Source organism: Staurois parvus, unplaced genomic scaffold (genome assembly GCF_062004578.1).
Source record: "Staurois parvus isolate SC_StPar_1 unplaced genomic scaffold, SC_StPar_1.0 ptg000397l, whole genome shotgun sequence".
NCBI lineage: Eukaryota > Metazoa > Chordata > Amphibia > Anura > Ranidae > Staurois > Staurois parvus.
In genome coordinates, this window is record NW_028318193.1 from 3,953,661 (window position 1) to 3,976,865 (window position 23,205).

At 40.8% G+C, this 23,205-nt stretch overlaps 1 protein-coding gene across 1 annotated transcript in view; it reads left to right on the forward strand.

Annotated features, from left to right (window-relative positions):
* The window catches only part of TRMT11 (tRNA methyltransferase 11), a 92,327-nt gene that overhangs the window by 34,598 nt on the left and 34,524 nt on the right, over positions 1 to 23,205 (forward strand). Inside the window, exons 8-9 of the mRNA XM_089686448.1 lie at positions 4,611 to 4,691; positions 16,508 to 16,672. Coding sequence (XP_089542574.1) covers positions 4,611 to 4,691; positions 16,508 to 16,672 — 246 coding nt within the window. The remainder of the gene's footprint in view (positions 1 to 4,610; positions 4,692 to 16,507; positions 16,673 to 23,205) is intronic.

Sequence of the window (23,205 nt, forward strand, 5' to 3'; positions counted from 1 at the left end):
CAGCAATGTGAACTCCACTCCACCACTGTGCCATATAAAATGGCTTACCGGAGAGCCATGACCCCCATTTTCTGAGTGGTCAAATGCGCTAGAATGCTAAAAGCATCCTGGAAAACAGCCTCCCTGTTCAATCTCACCAAGAGTTTCACATATATGGAAAGAGAAGTTATGACTATCCTGTTTTAGTCACACTGTCAAAAGAGAGAGAAGGAAGTAATGTTTGGGAAGGTGGAAGGCACTAGACGAAGAGGGAGACCGACTACTAAATGGTTGGACCCACTGACTACAGCTGTGGGGATGACACAGGAAGATCTTGCAAGACTAGCACAAAATCGACTTCTCTTTAAATTTCTCATTTATCAAGTCACTAGGACTTAGACCCGACACTTAATACCAGGTCAAATCCAAATACTTACATGCACTAGTTGCTTTTAAAAATATATTAAAGTAGTTGTAAACCCTTACATATACCCATTGAAGTGACCGGCCCCAGGTGATACACAGAGATGAAACAAATCCTCCTACATAAGTTGTACCTCCTTATCTGCAGTCTTCTCTTCTCTACAGCCTTTCAAAGTGCAGAATTATTAAAGTTTGAGAGCTCAGAAAAATGGGACAGAGAGCTGAAATGACACTGCAGAAATCAGCGAGGAGAGCTCGTTTTTCTCTTGGTGTCAGAAAACTTGTGAGACGTGATTCATTCTGATAGCAGATGAATGAGGCAGCAGAAATAAATGTCACTTAATGCTCTTAATTGAGACAAGTACACACTATAGAGGGATATGCTTTGTTTATATTTCATGTCTGAGGTTTGCAACCACTTTAAGTATTTTTATCTAGTAGAGGTAGTACTTGGGTCACTGTAAAACCATAAATATTTGTTCATTTTAACTTGGAGTATAACAAATATACGTTTTATAGCGTACACTTAGCTGACCACAAGAGGGCAGTATTGTATAACATGTTTAAAAAAAACCTTGTAACAGCAAATTCTGGTGTAAAATTCATTAATTGATTCTGCTAAGGCCATTGAGTACTGAGTGAAAAGCATCTCAAATGAATATCATTGAAAGACCACACTTTTTAAGAGGTCTTAAAGGATCCTTGCTCTGTTTCACACACTAGACTTGATGTAACATATTTACAAATGTGCCTTTTATGTGCATATTTATTTGAAATAATCTTTCTAAATATAATGGGTAACAACATTAGTTTCTTTTTTGTATTTATATATGATGTATTTGTAAAGTCTCCCATGAGCAGTTTCATGTAAGTAAGACAATATTAGTTAAGTTTACACTTACGATATTTGCTGTCGATCTTTCAAGTACACCTCTCATCAGCTCATTATATCCTTTTATTTCCTTTAACAGAAATATAGATGTAAACATATTTGTCAGCGCCTATGTTATGTATTAATCACAAAGACATAAAATGTTATGAGTATATCTGGGTGGGCCTCTTTTTTCTATGGTTGAAGTGTTGGCAGCAGATGACTAACTAAAATTTATTGATTTGAGCAGATTTTAAATTATTAGTGTGTTGTGCATTTTGGTTTCCCAAATATGTAACTGGTTTCTTTTTTTTAAATTTTATTTATTAACACTGTTTATAAATTTGAGTCAAGAAATTACGATTTATATACATGTTATGTTATGACACGTATTTAAAGCTGGAAGGAAGAAAATGGTTTGTATTGCCCGTAGTCAGTTCATTTCTTTTATCTTCTAGCCTGCGCTGAAAAAAATGACAGCGGGAAATAGAATGTTTGCTATTGACACCACAGACACAAACCTTTCTTCTAATTATAATACATAACAGGCCTCATTAATCAAAAAGTCTGAGGAAAGCAGCGTTCCAAACAAGCTGTGTCACTCCACAGCAACTAGATTTTTCTTGCTTGGTATAGATGGAGAATGAAAGTGACTATCAGGTTGCTACTTTATGTATCCTGCAATTATTTATAAAAAAGAATACAATACGTAAAATGAAATAGAGATGTTGATCAAAAATAATAAAAGACATGTTAAACCTGAACTCCAAGGATCTAGCTAACTTTGTAAATGCAGATCCCTCTCCTTAAGCTGTGTTTAAACTGTTAACATAGTTTAAATCATGTTACCTTACTTTTCTACTAATCCAACATTTCCAGTCCCATTGACGTCATGAGGTCCTTGGAAAATAGTGATCCTTCCTGGTGCCAGGAGGAGGACTTTCTCTCTTGCTACTCATCACATCCAAGCAGGTAAAATGGTCTACATTTCCCATGATGCAAAGGGAAGTGCAGAAATGAGAGGCAGTGTGTGCAGCCAGTCTGTGGAGGAGAGGAGGAGCGGAGAGTGGAGTTGGTGCTAAGGACTGTATCTCCCACATAGCCAGCCACTCTTCTGATACTCACAGTCGGTGGCTCAGACCAGGAGTCTCAAACTCTCGAGTCCTCCCACTACAGAGAGCAGGGATGCAGTTGCGTCCCTGCTTGCTGTTAAGAACTACAGAGGTACAGAGAAAATACCGATGGCCAGGCGGATACACAGCATAGTGGCCATCAGTCTTGCAATACAAGTGTTACAAGGAAGGAAGCCTTAATTTAAAAAATACACCCTGGATTTCTCAAATGGGGCACAGTGGGGAAAGAAAAAATAAGTATTTTATATTAAGGTATGAAAGCACCAGTGCTTACAGGTATTACAATTTCTGCCGGCAGTTCTGCTTTAATTAGTAGTACTCAAATGTGTACTCAATGTACTGCATGTGAAGGAAAAAGGTGTCTGTGAAATTGAAATGAAGGAAGTTTACATTTAATCTCTAGACTTCTGCATGGTATATTAATGGTAGTGTGGGCAGGCTATGGCATAGCGCAGTGGTCAGTCATATTTTGAATCATCTCTCCTCCAATTTCAGACATTCTTGAATTTCAGTAATCCATAGAGGTCAACACGTTTGGCATATGTGCTTTCCCAGAACCTTCTGTCAGAATTTACAAGAGTTTGACCTATCTATAAAAACAATATTACAGTACATCGTTAAATGTATATAATATTATAAAAAGGAAGAATCTGAGAGAAAAAAGAATATAAAATGGAGAAACTGATGCACTCACAGGCTATCTCAAGGTATCCCTCAATTGGGAGACCAAAGGCTGGCAACAGACCGGTGAGCTATCACCATACTCACGATTTGGATTAATCAAACACCATCTTTAGTTATCATCATTGGTATTCCTGGCTGTTCAAAGTGGAATATGGTACATAATGATCCAGAGTAAACCAACAAATAGAATGTGATACATGATCTTTAAAAAGTAATAACAATAAATTCAGAGTATTAAAAAAAAAAAACTGTATGCAGTCAAATATGTATACAAATGCCTCTACTTCAAATCCGCTTACCATGATAAAGAGATTGTCCCAACTTTCAATCCTGCATACTCACAAAAGAGTTGGAACTTCCAAGATGGCAATATCGAATATATATATATATATATATATATATACACACTAGGGAACCTCAGATTTCCAATAGTCCCCATTCTGCCACCTAAAAAGCACAGCAGACAACGTCCATTATAGTTCCCATATTCTGTATATTCCTATAAAAGTCATTAGGGGTATATACAAAAGCATACCCAGTCTATTCTTACATCCATGGTGTTTATTTGCCAGATATCACTATGCCAGATAGTCAAGGCAATCATGTAGGTTATATTCCTTAGAGGCATGCAATAGACACATACGTGTCACTTGTTATATCCATGCAACACGATTTTACACATACAGTTTACATCTTATGTTATTCTTAGCCACCTGCAGTAATCCGGCTTCCCTCTATGGAGTATCCATCAGCCATTCACTCAGTGTGCTTTTCTGTGCCCTTATATATTGTAAAATGGTGCCACTGTCCTCACGGAATGCCATCTCTATTTCTGTTTTTTCCTTTTTGTAATATATACATTTAAAGATATTTTGTAATATTATATTTATAGATAGATCAAACTCTTGTAAATTCTAATTGAAGGTCCTGAGGAAGAACATATGCGAAACGTGTTGACCTCTATGGATTACTGGAATTGAAGAATGTCTGAAATTGGAGAGATGATTCATATATTTGAGTGATGACCTTATATTGTTTTTAATTACTTTTGTTATTCTGGATTTTTACATTTGTAATAAAAACAAATATTCTATTGATATAATTTAGTGTGTTCCCAGTAAAGTCTGTCAGTTTATATTTGGTTTGCAGCGCAGTGACGTTCAGTCACTTATCTCCACTCTACTCCTTCAGTGCTCACTGGAGCACCTGACTGGGGAGAACGCAGGCATGGCTGGCTCCGGCTCTTTGCTGTGAGCTAAAAGGTAGAGTAGATCCCGATAATATTGTCATGATCCTTCCTGAGCCTGGTGCAACTCTGCCCCTTCAGCAGATAGCAGGCAATAGCATGACAAAGTACAACTATAAAAACGTTTGCTGTATTTTTTCTTTTAAGTCACTTCTAACACTTTATACTACAAAAAAGGCACATCTCTGCTTTTCCTTTTGTTTACCGTATATGCTGCAGTTTCAGAAAATCAATATAGGACATGTAGATGAGTTTGGATTGTTTTTCTTTTCAGGTGGTCTTTTGGTACCTTGTGCTCACTTTGGTGCTTATGTATGTGGCACAGAAATTGATTACAACACAGCGCACGGGCGAGGTGAGTGACTACTTCCTGTGTAAAGTTATGTCTAAAAATTTAAAATTATGAGCAAGGCTTTTATATCTTTAGGAATTCTGTGTATTTTCTGTGTGTAGCCAAAGCACAAGGAACAGCAGTCAGAAATCTCTACTGTCTAAAGACCTAATAATCTATAGATATGAGAAATAAAATGAACATTTATGGAAATATACACAGCATTACATGTAGTCAAAACAAGATTCTGTATACTGTCTGGGAATCTTAACCAAGCTGTGAAGTGTGGTAGAGGGAATATATTGTGTCAAGACTACCATCTTACACCCTGAATAGCTGGAAGTTAATCAGGTATACGGTAATTAGATAAGTTGTATGACAAAACTCTGCAGCAGAATGTCAGGTTATTTGTCTGTGATCTAAAACTTAGTGGTTGTAAAGACCTTCATGCATTCTACTCCATGAAGGTAAAAAACCTTCAGTGTGCAGCAGTGCCCCCAGCCCCCTCAATACTTACCTCAGCCCCATCGACATCCAGCGATGTGCACACCCGCCTCGGCTGTCTTGGGTCTCTGCCTCCTCATTGGCTGAGACAGCAAGCGGGAGCCATTGGCTCCCGCTGCTGTCAATCACAGCCAGTTAGCCAATGAAGAGATAGTGGGCGGGTCCAAGCCATGGCTCCCTGTGTGAATGGACACACGGAGCAGCAGGTGCCCCCATAGCAAGTTGCTTAGTATGGGGGCACCTGACAGAAAGGAGCCTGCAGGGGACCCGAGAAGAGGAGTATCTGAGCTGCTCTCTACAAAACCACTACACAGAGCAGGTAAGTATACCATGTTTGTTATTTTACAAAAAAAAAAAAACAAACCTTTTAGCATCACTTTAAAAGAAGTTGGATTATTCCAACTGATTATGATTTTTGAATAAGGCCCCTTTTACATGTAGTAATTCTGTTGCAATCGGCAGGGTATCTGTGAGCTGATCCCCTGCTGATTGAAGCAGAGTAGAGGGATGACAAATCCATGTCTGTTCAGTATCTGTAGAGAAGACATGGGTAGAGCCCACTCTGCTCTATGGGCAGCCAGGAATAAACTGACTCTGCTTTCTGTTTACACAGGTCTACCTCCAATCCGCTCCATCTAAATGGAAGAGAAAAGAGTCCTCTCCTGTTTTTTTTAACAGGTCCCTAGCGATGATTGAACCTTCTGATCAGGTCCGCCTGAAAAACTGACAGGCAGACATGATTGGAACGCCCATCTGAAAGGGGCCTAACTAATCAAGAAAAGGCTTAAATTTATAGAAAATAAATATCTTATATTTGGGAAGTCAGAGTTCTGATTACATCACATTATTTCTGAAGGATGTAATGTAAAGGCGATTCAAAATATACATGAAATGTAACCATTTGTATATGGGGATAGGCCAAGATATACCTTAAAGTGACACAGGAAATACATTAAAGAAAAAAAAACACCCTGCTAAAGATTAATAATATCAGTCCAGTGGGTGGTAACTCCTGTATCATGTGTATAGTGTTGACAAGGGCATGTGATGCCCATGAGTGTGTCAGATGCTGAAAATTCTGCTGCTGTAGAGTGATGATAGGGGGCACTGCTAATTGGACCAGTAATTATTATTATTCATCTTTTGTAGAGTGCTTTGTGTGATGACAGTCACTTTAAAGTGGACCTAAATTCAAATGAAGAGTACTTTCGAAATGTTAATTGTATCTAAGCAGTAGCCTGAAACATTTACATTTTTATCTAGAGTTGCTCCTGAAAAATAACAGTATACTTGTGCTAGTATAAGGAGATTTGGGGTGAGATTTGTTGATGTCATTAGTGTGCTGTTCACTGTTCTCCTTTCTGGTGGCTCTTACATGAGGAAGCAAAGCCCTGCCTCTACCAAGATAGCTGCCGCACACAGAGAAACAGTGAAGAACAAGGGAGGGTAAGTCAGTAATGGGGGAATATTCAGTTGCAGTGAGACCGCAGGCAACACTAATAATTATTTGCCTGCTTTTTTTTTAATGCAATGTCCAGATTTCAGTTCCTTTTTAACTGTTGAACAGATATGATTAGGAGCCTCTGGAAAGGTTTGGTGAAGTCTTATTGTCAAGTCTGGTGCTTCAGCTCCTAAGCTACTATATACTTATGAGGTTCTTTGGGAAATGGGGTCCGAAGAACTCTTTAGATATGGTAAGTTCCTAGTGCATGTTCTGCAGACATGGCAGTCGCCAGTTGGATGTTCATGATTTTAATGTACATTAATTATGGGTTTTCTTTCCCTATTCCCCTGCTTTCCACCTTTCTGTTATAACCCTACCCAGGATTGGAGTGGGAAAAGACTTTAAATGGGGCAGCACTGTAGTGAATGGTAAATTGAAACCTCTGGCCTTTCTCAGGGAGGAGAGCGGGTGATTTCCAGTAGGCACATGGAGACATGCCCAATCTAAACACTTTTTTTCACACTCTGAGACCCTGTGGGGACCTAGAATCAGTAACCTAGTTTGAGCGTCTCTGTTTACTGTAAAACCCAATACTCCACTAGTACTTTGTATACATATTAAACTTTACTGAGCCTGGAGTCCAAAAATTGCCCCTATTTACTGAGGGAATGGGAGAGGGACCTAAATCTAGATGGTGCAGAGTACTTGGCAGGTGGGCTTTCATAAATCTGAATACACTGGGGTGTGTACTGCAGAGGGCACTTTCCTCACCTCTGGTGGGGATCCTAATATGTCAGGAAATTCTGGTTAAAAATACTGGGGTCATAACGTTTAGCCATGCTTTTTGATTTAATCCTCATTAGGAAATATAAAACTATTTTACTTACCTTCTCAATGCCAAGGACTCCATACCCTGCAGATAGAAAACTGCCTTAGGTACCATCCTTGAAAGAATGGTTTAGAGTAGTAAATGGGATCATGGAGAAGGATTCCTTCTATGCTATTTGGGCAGGATTGATACAATTCATAACAGAAACTTCTAGAGACCTGAATGTTTGATGGGGAATTATATTTGTTTTTATTGGTATTTCCTATTGTATGTTCTGCAGACATGGCAGTTAGCAGTTGAATGTCCATGATTTTAATATACAGTATATCAGTAGTGTGTTTTCTTTCCCTATCCCCATACTTTTTCACTTTCCCTTTAACCCCTCCATTTTTGATACCCAGGGTTGGAGTGGGAAGAGATTTTATACAGGGCAGCACCCAGCTATCAGGGAACAGTTAGCCCCACTGGAGTTGCATTGTGCTTAATGTCATTTTGCCTGTATTAAAATCACACTATATACTACCTATTTGTGGTATAAGCAGTTGCTTTCCTGACAATTAGAGCTGAGTTGCTTTATGCTATGTATATGTCATGTGACCAGTTATGCCAGTATGTACTTTTGCTCCTCATTTACCCTGTGATAATAAATAAATACGGATCCTTGCAAAATGATTCCATCAAAATCTTGATTTTTTTTTTCTTATATCTGTAGCTATCGTGAGATGAGATCTTATAGGCCATATGCCTTACTCTGATTCTCTAGACTATTTATTATTATTATTATTATTATTATTATACAGTATTTATATAGCGCCAGAAGTTTTGCTCAGCGCTGTACATTATAGTGGGGGACAGTACATGAGACAATACAGTAACAAAACAATACACGAGGGGTTCAAGGGCCCTGCTCTTTCGAGCTTACAATCTAGGAGGGAGGGGATAGTGGTCCAGGAGGAAGTGGCTGTGGGAGATGGAGTGGTAGGAGGAGTGGAAGAGATCGGCTGTTAGGTGAGAGTGGGGTAGGCTTCCCTGAAGAGATGGTTTTCAGGGTGCGCCTAAAGGTGAGGAGAGTAGGTGACAGTCTGATGGATTGGGGTAGTGAGTTCCAGAGGATGGGGTAAGTCCTGGAGAAGTCCTGCAGTCAGGCGTGGGAGGAGGAGACCAGGGAACTAGAGAGTAGGAGGTCTTGTGAGGAGCGAAGAGTACGGGTTGGGTGGGATTTGGGTATCAGGTTGGTGAGGTAGTTTGGGGCAGCGTTGTGAATGGCTTTGTATGTCAATGTTAGTAGTTTAAATTTAATGCGTTGGGCAATCGGACGCCAGTGGAGGGAATGACAGAGGGGGGTGGCAGAAGCGGAGCGGTTGGTAAGGTGGATGAGTCTGGCCGCTGAGTTCAGGATAGACTGAAGCGGGGATAGCCTGTGTTGTGGTAGGCCGGTGAGGAGGAAGTTGCAGTAGTCCAGACGTGAGATAATAAGGGAGTGAACGAGTAGTTTAGTAGTGTCTGGGGTTAGGAACGTACGTATTTTGGAGATGTTGCGGAGGTGGAGTCTGCATGAGTTTGCCAGTGATTGGACATGGGGTTGGAAGGACAGGTTTGAGTCTAGAATGACACCTAGGACTTGGGCTTGTGGGGTGGGACTGATGGTGGCATTGTTGGTCGTGATGGAGAGGATGGGGAAAGGTTCAATTTGAGGAAATGGAGCGACATCCAGTCTGTCGTTCAGTAGGTCGGTGATACGGGCGGAGACTGAAGGGGTGAGGTGAGGGGTGGAGAAGTAAATTTGCGTGTCATCGGCGTAGAGGTGATAGTTGAAGCCGTGGGAGTGTATCAGTTTGCCGAGGTAGGAAGTGTAGATGGAGAAGAAAAGGGGCCCAAGGACAGAGCCTTGTGGGACCCCAACAGAGAGGGGGAGAGAGGGGGAGGTGGTAGCATTATAGGTAACGCTGAAGGAGCGTTGGGATAGATAGGAGGAGAGCCAGGAGAGAGCGGAGTCCCTGATGTCAAGGGAGTGTAGTTTATTAAGGAGGAGGGGGTGGTCAACTGTGTCGAAGGCCGCGGAGAGGTCGAGGAGTAGGAGGACTGAGTAGTGGCCATTAGCTTTGGCGGTTAGCAGGTCATTAGTGATTTTGAGTAGGGCGGTTTCAGTGAAGTGTAGGGGACGGAAGCCAGATTGTAGTGGGTCGAGGAGGTTGTTCTCAGTGAGGTGTGGGAGCTTAGGCGATTGTAGACTAAGCGCTCAAGGAGCTTGGATGTAAATGGCAGCAGGGAGATGGGTCTAAGGTTGTTCAGGTCGGTGGGGTCCAGGGAGGGTTTTTTGAGTATGGGGGTGATGTGCGCGTGCTTTAGGGGGGAGGGGAATGCGCCAGTAGAGAGGGAGAGATTGAAGATGTGGGTGAGGGAGCATAGGATGGAGGAGGAGGGTGACCGGAGGAGTTGTGTGGGGACAGGGTCAAGGGGGCAAGTGGTGAGGCGGGCTTCTGAGAAGACCTTAGTGACCTCCTCAGTGGTAGCAAGGCTGAAGGAGTGGAGTGTTGGGGAGGTTATAGTGTGCGGGATGTTAGGTGTGCTGGGGGGCAGGGCAGTGGCAAGGTAAGAGGAGGGGAGAGTTGAAGGGGTTATAGTGGGAGGGAGGCTAGGTGGGGAGGTAGATTGAGCATTGGCGATGTCCTTATTGATTGCGTCGATCTTGTTTTGGAAGTGACTGGCAAGCTCATGGGCGGTGAGTGAGGTACTGGGTGGAGGTGTGGGGGGAGAGAGTAGGGAGTTGAAAGTGGAGAAGAGCCGGCGAGGACAGGTGGAGAGGGTGTTGTTGAGGGTTACGAAGTAGGCTTGTTTGGCGGCATGGAGGGAGGAGGTGTAAGTGAGGAAGGCGCATTTATATGGCAAATGGTTCAATCTCACAGTTCATGAATCCTAGTTGCTGTGATTTATTTGCAGGTATACAGTGCTGTGAAAAAAGTGTTTGACCCCTTCCTGATTTTTATTTTAATTTTTTTTGTATATTTTAACACAGTGCCTTGAAAAAGTATTCATACCCGTTGAGATTTTCCACATTTTGTCATGTTACAACCAAAAACCTTAATGTATTTTATTGGGATTTTATGTCATAGACCAACACAAAGTGGCACATAATTGTGAAGTGGAAGGAAAATGCTAAATGGTTTTCAAAATGTTTTACAAACAAATATCTGAAAAGTGTGGCATGTACTTCAGAAGTCACCTTATTAACTAATTGCCGACCGCAGATAGCCGAATGACGGCTTCACTGCGGCCGGCCAGTTCTGGGTGGACGTCATATGACGTCCCCCCAGAACGCGCTCTCCTGCGCACCCCAGGGGGCACGCACCCGGCGATCTCCGTGATCGCTGTGTCCTACGGACACAGCTGATCACGTGATGTGGTAAAAGGCCGATCCCAGCGGCCTTTTACCACGTGATCAGCTGTGTCCAATGACACACTGATCACAGGGAAATGCAAGTGCCGGTTCTCGGCTGCACTTTCCTCACGCTGTCAGATCGTGAGGAAAGTACTGCCGAGAACCGGCAGTTGTCACAGCGGGGAATCGGCACCGATCATCAGGACACTGATGATCAGTGCCCTGATGATCGGTGCCCAGCAGTGCCACCCGCAAGTTCCGCCCACCTGTGCCCAGCAGTGCGCCCACTAGCTCCGCCCACCTGTGCCCAGCAGATCACCCACCTGTGCCCAGCAGTGCACCCACCTGTGCCACTCTGCAGTGTCACACACCTGTGCCCAGAAGTGCCACCTACCTGTGCCCAGAAGTGCCACCCACCTGTGACCACCCACCTGTGCCCACCAGTGCCACCCACCTGTGCCCACCCACCAGTGCAGCCCAGCAGTGCTGCCAGTCAGTGCCACCAGTCAGTGCCCAGGGGTTGTGCCAGTCAGTGCCCAGCAGTGATGCCAGTCAGTGCCGTCTATCAGTACCCATCATCAGTGTCACCTATCGGTGCTGCATATTAGTGCCGCCTATCCGTGACACCTCATTAGTGCTGTCTATCAGTGCCGCCTATCCGTGCCACCTCATTAGTGCTGCCTATCAGTGCCCATCAGTGCCGCCTATCAGTGCTCATCAGTGCTGCCTCATCAACGCACATCAGTGAAGGAGAAAAAATACCTGTTTGAAAAATTTTATAATAGAAACAAAGAAAAAATTTTTTTTTTCAAATTTTTTGCACTTTTTTTATTTATAGCGCAAAAAGTAAAGCGCCCAGTGGCAATTAAATACCACCAAAAGAAAGCTCTATTTGTGAGAAAAAAATGATCAAAATTTCATATGGGTACAATGTTGCATGACCGCGCAATTGTCAATCAAAGTGCGGCAGCGCTGAAAGCTGAAAATTGGCCTGGTAAGGAAGGGGGTATAAGTGCCTGGTAGGCAAGTGGTTAACCACTTCAAGTCCGGACATTTTCACCCCCTTCCTGTCCAGGCCAATTTTCAGCTTTCAGCGCTATCACACTTTGAATGACAATTGCGCGGTCATGCAACACTGTACCCATATGAATTTTTTAGCATTTTTTTGAGACCGATAAAACTTTATTTTGGTGGTATTTATTCACCACTGGGATTTTTATTTTTTTTGCTATATAAATGAAAAATTAAAATAATTTTGAAAAAAAAATTAGCAAATAGACATTCTTTCTTCATAAATCTTGGCCAAAATGTATTCAGTTAGTAAAAAACAAATAACCCAAATTAATTTATAACCAAAAATTTATAATTTTTTTTTTTTTTTACATTTTTATTTTATTTTTGTATATTCTTATATTATGTTTTTTTTTGTTTTTTTTTTACATACTGTCACCCTAGCAGTACAGTGTCAGCATAGTGACACTGTACTACTTGTGGGGGGGGGGGGGGGTTATGAAGAATTTTTTTTTTTTTTTTTTCACTGATTGCTTTATACCCATGAAGGCTGTAAAGGCAATCATTTCTCCTTCTCTCTGGCTGCATTTTTGCAACCACTGAGAAATACTGTGTGAGCTGTGGTTGGTCACAGCTTGTCACATGGTACAAGGCTGTTGTGAATAGCCTTGTACCATGTGACCTCTGTGATCTTTCACAGATTTCACACGTAGTAAGCAATGATGTTAGAAGTGACATCTTGCTTACTACTCTTCATGTGATCACTAATTGGCCAATCAGTGATCACATGATCGGGACCTCACACAGAGGTCCTGTACAATGATCGGTGTTCCACTGTGTCCGGAGGACACAGTGGGCACCGGATAGCGGTGGGAGGGAGTAGGGGAGTCCCAGGGAGCGCGCACAAGCAGGGAGCAGGGGGGCCGTTTATAAACGGCCACCCGCCCCTGCACTGCTCCCGTCCAGCCGTTTATATACATGGGCCGGACGGAAAGTGGTTAATAGAGTCCACCTGTGCATAATGTAAACTCCGTACAAATACAGCTGTTCTGTGAAGCCCTCAGAGGTTTGTTATAGAACATGAGTGAACAAACAGCATCATGAAGACCAAGGAACACACCAGACAGGTCAGGTATAAAGTTGTGGAGAGGTTTAAAGCAGGAATAGGTTATAAAAAAAATCCCAAGATTTGAACATCTGACAGAGCACTATTCAATCTATCATCTGAAAATGGAAAGAGTATGGCACAACTGCAAACCTACCAAGACATGGCCGTCCACCTAAACTGACAGGCCGGGCAAGGAGAGCATTAATCAGAGAAGCAGCCAAGAGGCCCATAGTAACTCTGGAGGAGCTGCACAGACCTACAGCTCAGGTGGGATAATCTGTCCACAGGACAACTATTAGTCATACACTCCTCAAATCTGGCCTTTATGGAAGAGTGGCAAGAAGAAAGCCATTGTTGAAAGAAAGCCATAAGAAGTCCCATTTGCAATTTGCGAGAATCCATGTGGGGGACACAGCAAACGTGGAAGAAGGTGCTCTGGTCAGATGAGAACAAAATTGAACTTTCGTTATGTGTGGCAGAAAACTAATCCTGCACATCACCCTAAACACACCATCCCCACTGTGCAACATGGTGGTGGCAGCATCAAGTTGTGGGGATGCTTTTCTTCAGCAGGGACAGGGAAGCTGGTCAGAATTGATTGGAAGATGGATGGAGCCAAATACAGGGCAATCTTAGAAGAAATCCTGTTAGAGTCTGCAAACAACTTGAGACTGGGGCGGAAGTTCACCTTCCAGCAGGACCACGACCCTAAACATACAGCCAGAGCTTCAAAGGAATAGTTTAGATCAAAGTATATTCATGTGTTAGAATGGCCCCGTCAAAGTCCAGATCTTAATCCAATCGAGAATAAAAAATTTACTCTCTGGATGTGCAAAGCTGGTAGAGACATACCCAAAAAGACTTGTAGCTGTAATTGCAGCGAAAGGTGGTTCTACAAAGTATTGACTTGGAGGGCTGAATATAAATGCACGCTACACTTTTCACATATTTATTTGTAAAAAAATTTGAAAACCATTTATCATTTTCCTTCCATTTCACAATTATGTGCCACTTTGTGTTGGTCTGTCACATAAAATCCCAATAAAACACATTTATGTTTTTGGTTGTAACATGACAAAATGTGAAAAATTATGAATAACTTTTTCAAAGCCATGTAAATGATTCAGATCACCAAACAAAATTTAATATTACACAAAGATAACCCAAGTAAAAACAAAATGCAGTTTTTAAATAATGATTTCATTTTTTTAATGGAAAAAAGCTGTCCAAACCCACTTAGCCCTATGTGAACAAGTAATTGCCACATAAACCCCCTGCTGCATAACCCAGGTGTGCTTAAGCTTAAAAGTCACGAGCTGATGGCCAGACATTCTCCTTCGGGATTCTCTGGTAGAGTGCAGAATTCATGGTTACAGAAATTATGGCAAGTTTTCCAGGTCCCGAAGCTGCAAAGCATCCCCAGACCATCACACTACCACCACCATGTTTGACTGTTGGTAAGATTTTTTTTATGAAATGCTGTATTGGTTTTACACCAGGTATAACCGGAATCACACCTTCCAAAAAGTTCAACTTTTGTCTCATCAGTCCACAAAATATTTGCCCAAAAGTCTTGGATAACCAAGATGTTTTATTGAAAATCTCAGACAAGTCTGTGTTCTTTTTGGTCAGCAGTGGCTTTTTCCTTGGAACTCTCCTATGGATGGCATTGTTGAATCGTGACGGAACTTAACTGAGGCAAGTGAGGCCTGCAGTTCTTTACATAATGTTCTGGGTTCTTTTATGACCTCCTGGATAAGTCATCATTGTGCTCTTGGAGTAATTTTGGTAGGCTGGCCACGCTTGAGAAGGTTCACCACTGTTCCAAGTTTTCCTAACAGCAGAGGCCCTAGAGAATAAATTGGTGTTTTTTGCATTTTTTTTGTCGCACGGTATTTGCACAATGGTTTTTCAAACACATTTTTTTGGGGGAAATATACACTTTTTTTTATTTTATTGCAAAAAAACACAATACATAACTAAATTTTTTGTAGCATATAAAAGATGATGTTACTCCGAGTAAATAGGTACCAAACATGTCACGCTTTAAAATTGCGAATGCCAGTGCAATGGCAACAAACAGCGTAGATTTTACTATTCATAGGTGACACTTTACAAGCCTTTACGAGTTACCACTTTAAATTTACAGAGGAGTTCTAGTGCTAGAATTACTGACCATGATCTGATGATCGTGGTGATACCTCACATGTGTAAGACAATTGTTGTTTGCATGCGTGCACCAACGAGTGTATTCGCTTTTGCGTGCAAGCATGAGGATGGGGGGGGGGTTGGGGGCAATTTAATTTTTTTTTTTTTTCCAAATATTAATTTTTACACTGTCACTTTAATTTTTTTTTTATCACTGTCACAAGGAATGTAAACATCTGTGACAGCAGTAGACAAGTGACAGGTATTTTTATGGCGTTATCTTGGGTCTATAAGACCCCAGATCTCTCCTCTGCACTTGACAGCATTCAAAATGCCTAGATCAGTGTTTTTGAATGCTTTCAGATTTTTAAAAGTGGTGCCGAAAGTTTCCGAGTAAGCCGTAAGTGATGCCAGGTCATCACTTCCAGTGTACAATAAAGGAGAGCTTGCAGACGCTCCGGCTAGTAGCCGCTCCGATTGCTTGTACAAGAGAGCCGAAGAGAACTGTGGGTGGGGAAGGAGAGGGTCGAACTTTTGGTCAATGGTAAACTGAGCAAGAAGTGGGAGCGATTTCCTGTCAAAACCAGGTACCCGCACCCCCCAAAAAAGTGCCAAATGTGTCAGTGGAGAGTGGAGCTTCGCTTTAATAAATTATATCATAATTTAAAACCTGCATTTTCTATTTAGTCAGGTTATCTTTGTGTAATAAAATTTGTTTGATATTCTAAATCATTTTCGTGTGACAAATATGCAGAAAAAAAAAAATCCAGGAAGGGGGCAAATACTTTTTCACAGCACCGTATTTGCTCAGATCTCCACCCAACCTGGCAGTCTGTTCTTAATCAAAGATGACCGCTCTTTTAGTAGGTATATAATCCAGGACATGATTCTTACAGGTTTACCAGTAGTATTTGCGTGCTGCAGAATGTGAACTATAGTCTTCGCACAGAGTTTTGTAATTGAGCAAATTACCAACTTTAACCACTGCTGACATATTGGTGCTTCTTTTCTGTTCACGGCTTCTAAATATGATGCTGATTCGAGCTGTTGGGTTCATGATTCCTGATGAAGCCAACAGTTAAATAATCACTTTTTCTGTTTGTTTAATGTATGGAAAAAAATCTTTGTGCAATTTTCAGTCTTGAGTGTTTGTCATGAACCATACACAGTAATTATTACCAGAGCTATAGGAAAGCTTGCTGGAAACATTTATTGCATTAGGGCTTTGAAGAGCATGGTTGCATGTTTCAGAATATACTGGTATTAACAGAACATAGCTAATATGGTACAACTGGTCCTCGAAAACAGGTTGTTTATGTCTTTTATTCAGTTTTTGCTCTCGGGCATTTTCATTAAGTGTTTACAATTCTTTAATACCTTTTCTTGAACTGTATGGTAATATTAATGTTTTCACCAGGTAAAGCAACCAGGATGAATCAGAAGTGGCGTGGGCCCGATGAGAACATAAAGGCCAACCTACGGCAGTATGGCTTAGAGAAATACTATGTTGACATTCTTGTGTCTGATGCATCCAAGCCCATCTGGAGAAAGGGACCATTATTTGATGCCATCATCACAGACCGTAAGTCTGTAAAATACGAACTAAAAAACATAAGGATTAAGAGAGACATGCATTACCTTGTTCAGAAAGGGAGGGCAAAGGAAGAAGACCTCTGCAACCTTATTTTCATTTCTAAGAGATTTGAAGAGGAACTGTATAGTCTGTTTCATTTCATTTTCTGATCTTCTTTATAACAATCACAGAATGAATCTCATTAGTTGAGTTGAAGTCTAAAATGTTGTCTTTCAGAGTCATTGACTTTCATGAGGCAAGCACGCACATCAGGTGTCCCAAAACGTAATGCCCAACTTGGCCAAAGCTTTGTTGTTTTTTTACTTTTCGACAGAGGGGGTGGGTAAGAAACTTTGCCAAGTTTTAAATGCTGCATGTGTCTAAATATAGCCAATTTTTTTAAATTAATTTGTAAAAATTGTATGTATCCCAAGAGAAGATACTTCTCCTATAATCCAGGTTTGTCTAACACCTGTCACATAGAAAGGGTTTTAGACCGCTACAAATTTTTAACAAAGGTACCCAGAAGATAGGTTTTATTGACACCCCCATAGGGGAGACTTCCCTGAACTTCCTGTTTTGTGTGATGCCTGTCAGACAGGAAATAAATCTTCCAAATGGGGACATAGTAATACAAACCCGACATACTGCTCAACCCCTCTTCCCCTCCCCCCCTTATTCCTTTCATTATTTGTAAAGAATGATATAAAACGTAAAAAGGTTCAATACTATGGTCACTGAGTTGATGAAGATTGTTTGGGTTTTTTTTTTTATCAGTGCTAACGACAATGTCTGTCCACTCAACTAATATATAATAATTCTTGTATTAGAACTTGTGTGTTAAATGCTATGACTGATGATCCTATTTGTACTATACCTCCTTTTCAAAAAATACTGATTTGAACAAAACCTGAAAGACCTCATACTATATAGTGCATATTTCTTATGCAATAAATAAGGGCAGGTGCATGAGTAATAGAGACTGTAAATTGCAGGGAAAGCCAGCACACAAAATAAAATAAAGCCTGAATAGAAAAATAAGTCCAGTTTTAGAAAAAACATTGATGTTTTGGGTGTGTGATGGTCCCCTTTATCGAACTGACAGACAGGACAGTATCCACAACACTTGTGTGTGTATATGTGTGTGTATATATTTGTTGATGTTTAACTCAAATGTAGTGCTTGGCAGTGAGTCCAGTCCATGCCAGATACAGTTGTGTTCAAAATAATAGCAGTCAGACATCACTAACCTGATCAATCACTGTTTTTGGTAGAAATTATATTTCTACATGGCAAATAATTTACTAGCAGGTGTAGTAGAGTAATAGAAATCCAACAGACCCAACAGTCATGACATGCATGCTACTGATTCTGTGTAATTGAATCACTAATTGAAAGGGGCATGTTCAAAATAATAGCAGTGTGGAGTTCTATTGGTGAGGTCATTCATTCTTTGAAAAACAGGTGGCAATTATTGCCCTTATTTAAGGAAGGAAGGCAGCAAATGTTGTACATGCTGGTTACAGTGCATTTCTCTCTGAAATTCTGAGGAAAATGGGTCGTTCCAGACATTGTTCAGAAGAACAGCGTACCTTGATTAAAAAGGTCTAAGGTTACCTGTGAGTACTGTTACAATTAGAAGACGCCTATGTGAAGCCAAGCTATCTGCAAGAAGTCCCCGTAAAGTCCCACTGTTGAAAAAAAAGACGTGCTGAAGAGGCTACAATTTGCCAAAGAGCACATTGACTGGCCTAAAGAGAAATGGCGCAACATTTTGTGGACTGATGAAAGTAAGATTGTTCTTTTTGGGTTTAGTGGCCGGAGACAGTTTGTCAGACGACCCCCAAACACTGAATTCAAGCCACAGTACACCGTGAAGACAGTGAAGCATGGTTGCGCAAGCATCATAATATGGGGATGTTTCTCATGCTACGGTGTTGGGCCTATTTATCGCATACCAGGGATCATGGATCAGTTTGAATACATCAGAATACTTGAAGAGGTCATGCTGCCTTATGCTGAAGAGGAAATGCCCTTGAAATGGGTGTTCCAACAAGACAACGACCCCAAACACACCAGTAAATGTGCAACATCTTGGTTCCAGACCAACAAGATTGACGTTATGGAGTGGCCAGCCCAATCCCCGGATCTTAATTCAATAGAAAACTTGTGGGGTGACATCAAAAATGCAATTTCTGAGGCAAAACCAAGAAATAGAGAAGAACTGTGGAATGTAGTCCAATCATCCTGGGCTGGAATACCTGTTTACAGGTGCCAGAAGTTGGTTGACTCCATGCAACACAGATGTACAGCAGTTCTCAGAAACAGTGCTTATACAACTAAATATTCATTGATTCAAAGGAAAGCAAAATCTTCAAACATTTTTCAGTTTATATAGTGAATGTTTGAGTTTGTAAAGAAGAATACAAACACTGCTATTTTTTTGAACAGTCTAATATTCACTTTTCTTCAATTTGTTTAGAGGAACAAAACAAATTTGATATATTTTTCTTCATGTTTTGATTTGGAATAGAATGTGTAGTGTTCCCAATGCATTTGTGTGTATGGATATAAAAGCTATTAGAAGGATTTTGAGCTTTTTTTCAACACACTGCTATTATTTTGAACACAACTGTATATATTTTAAGGACTTTCTGGCTTACATTTAATAAACACAATGGAAAAAGTTCACAGCAGTCAGTAGCCCTCACAGGGGTTTCCACCAATAACACAAAACACAGTAACGGCCAGCCTCCTGGCTCTCTTTAGCAGCACCACTGCTCAGACCTTGTGCCTTGTTCCTCCTATCTGATACATTATCCCTGTGTTTGTGTACAAACACTGTACCTCTGTCAGCTCTCTTTTACTTGCAGCTCCCTGCTATCTTGGCCCTCTGGCTTTGGCTTCTAATTGACCTGTCCCAGACTGCACTGTGCAGATGCACACACCTCTGGCTGCTCCCTTGCAACCACGCAGACTCCTCCAGAGGGTAGATCCCAGAACCCTAATTCTGATTACCGTAAGAACACAGTACACACTTGCTCCATCAGTGTGTCGGTTGTCTGACTAAGCATAAACAAAAAAACAAAGAATAGAGTGATCAAGAGTAATGTTTTATGCACAAAATATTTTATATAAACAGAACAAGATTATCTGACTAAGGCAGATTTTCCTGGGCAACTAATGGTTAAAGTCTCAAGCAATATGCTTGCAAATGTCAGTATGCTCATTTATGATGTGTGCAAAAGCCTCCACATTGTTGCATCATGCTGCCATGCCCCTTTGGGTACAAGGAGACCTGATAAATCTGAGAATACATTTCTTATTCATGAGCAAATAGAATGGGTACTTTATGATGATTTTTAAAGAAAGTGGCAAAGGTTGGGTAGAGCATGGCATTTATTACCATTGGGTGATGTGATATGAAGTATGATTGTACTCTCTGTGAGTTATTTCCTATATCCATTTCCAAATTGGGATATTAGAGAAGACCAGAGAATACCAAAAGACCATATACTTTTGCTGCATTGACTACAGTAAAGTGTTTGATTGTGTGGATCATGATACATTATGAAGGACTCTGGTTAAGGTATTCCCATTTGCAACACTGTTTCTCAACCTTTGGTTGGTGTGTGTGTATAAATATACAGTCAGGTCCATAAATATTGGGACATCGACACAATTCTAACATTTTTGGCTCTATACACCACCACAATGGATTTGAAATGAAACTACCAAGATGTGCTCTAACTGCAGACTGTCAGCTTTAATTTGAGGGTATTTGCATCCAAATCAGGTGAACGGTGTAGGAAGTACAACAGTTTGCATATGTGCCTCCCACTTGTTAAGGGACCAAAAGTAATGGGACAGAATAATAATCATAAATCAAACTTTCACTTTTTAATAGTTGGTTGCAAATCCTTTGCAGTCAATTGCAGCCTGAAGTCTGGAATGCATAGACATCACCAGACGCTGAGTTTCATCCCTGGTGATGCTCTGCCAGGCCTCTACTGCAACTGTCTTCAGTTCCTGCTTGTTCTTGGGGCATTTTCCCTTCAGTTTTGTCTTCAGCAAGTGAAATGCATGCTCAATCGGATTCAGGTCAGGTGATTGACTTGGCCATTGCATAACATTCCACTTCTTTCCCTTAAAAAAACTCTTTGGTTGCTTTTGCAGTATGCTTTGGGTCATTGTCCATCTGCACTGTGAAGCGGCGTCCAATGAGTTGTGAAGCATTTGGCTGAATATGAGCAGATAATATTGCCCGAAACACTTCAGAATTCATCCTGCTGCTTTTGTCAGCAGTCACATCATCAATAAATACAAGAGAACCAGTTCCATTGGCAGCCATACATGCCCACGCCATGACACTACCACCACCATGCTTCACTGATGAGGTGGTATGCTTAGGATCATGAGCAGTTCCTTTCCTTCTCCATACTCTTCTCTTCCCATCACTCTGGTACAAGTTGATCTTGGTCTCATCTGTCCATAGGATGTTGTTCCAGAACTGTGAAGGCTTTTTTAGATGTTGTTTGGAAAACTCTAATCTGGCCTTCCTGTTTTTGAGGCTCACCAATGGTTTCCATCTTATGGTGAACCCTCTGTATTCACTCTGGTGAAGTCTTCTCTTGACTGTTGACTTTGACAAACATACAGCTACCTCCTGGAGAGTGTTCTTGATCTGGCCAACTGTTGTGAAGGGTGTTTTCTTCACCAGGGAAAGAATTCTTCGGTCATCCACCACAGTTGTTTTCGGTGGTCTTCCGGGTCTTTTGGTGTTGCTGAGCTCACCGGTGCGTTCCTTCTTTTTAGGAATGTTCCAAACAGTTGTTTTGGCCACGCCTAATGTTTTTGCTATCTCTTTGATGGGTTTGTTTTGTTTTTTCAGCCCAAGGATGGCTTGCTTCACTGATAGTGACAGCTCTTTGGATCTCATCTTGAGAGTTGACAGCAACAGATTCCAAATGCAAATAGCACACTTGATATGAACTCTGGACCTTTATCTGCTCATTGTAATTGGGATAATGAGGGAATAACACACACCTGGCCATGGAACAGCTGAGAAGCCAATTGTCCCATTACTTTTGGTCCCTTAACAAGTGGGAGGCACATATGCAAACTGTTGTAATTCCTACACCGTTCACCTGATTTGGATGTAAATACCCTCAAATTAAAGCTGACAGTCTGCAGTTAAAGCACATCTTGTTTGTTTCATTTCAAATCCATTGTGGTGGTGTATAGAGCCAAAAATGTTAGAATTGTGTCGATGTCCCAATATTTATGGACCTGACTGTGTGTATATATATATATATCACCAACCACTTTAGTAGGTACACCTGTTTAATTGCTTGGTAACACAAATTGCTAATCAGCCAATCACATGGCAGCAACTCAGTGCATTTAGGCATCTAGACATGGTGAAGACGACTTGCTGAAGTTCAAACCGAGCATCAGAATGGGGAAGAAAGGGGATTTAAATAACTTTGAACGTGGCATGGTTGTTGATGCCAGACGGGTTAGTCTGAGTATTTCAATAACTGCTGATCTAGGATTTTCACACACAATCATCAAAAAGAGAAAATATTTTGTTAGCAGCAGTTGTGTGGACAAAAATGCCTTGTTGATGTCAGAGCTCAGAGGAGAATGGGCAGGCTGGTACAGCTGCGACATTCAGATGGGAGAGTCAGAATTTGGCATAAACAACATGACAGCATGGATCCATCCTGCCTTGTATCAACGTTTCAGGCTGGTGGTGGGGTAGTGGTGTGGGGAAGATTTTCTAATAAGGTGGCCGGTGTGTGTGTATGTTTATATGTGTGTGCGTGTATGTATGTGTGTGTATGTATATATGTGTGTGTGTGTGTGTATGTATGTATGTATATATATATATATATATATATATATATATATATATATATATATATATATATATATATATATATATATATATATATATAGATAGATAGATATAAAAATTTTACAATATATCATTGAAATGGGACTTTAGTAAAATGCTCTTGCTGGACTTTATTTCAAGTGCCGACTTCTACTGCAGTTTACAATGTTAAAAACTATCCACACACTATCCAAAATAAAAAATAGACTTTGGTCTGGACTCTTTTTTTTTTTTTACATGTTCGATACTTGTTCCAGTCAGTGACTGAACAAGTTCCTTAAAGAGCTCTATTTACAGGTTTGAGGTTTACATAATAGAGTACAAAAAAATAGGTAGCCATTCCTTAAGTCTCTTAGAATTTAATAATTTTATAGGAAACTAAACAGAGACCTGGTGTATTTGTCTTCTAAATCTCACACAATAAATTATTTTAGTAATAATTCTAGCAACTTAAGGCTATATTATTAATTCTCTGATGTAAGTTTCCCTTCATACTGTGACGCCGTCTGTCTGAGCCTCTTAACTGTATTATATTTTTACATGGACTAAACAACTGTGTAGATGAGAATTAAGTGATATATCAAAACCTTAGATAGCAGGAAAGTTAAATTTGACCAGAATGTTGGCCTTCTATTGGTATTAA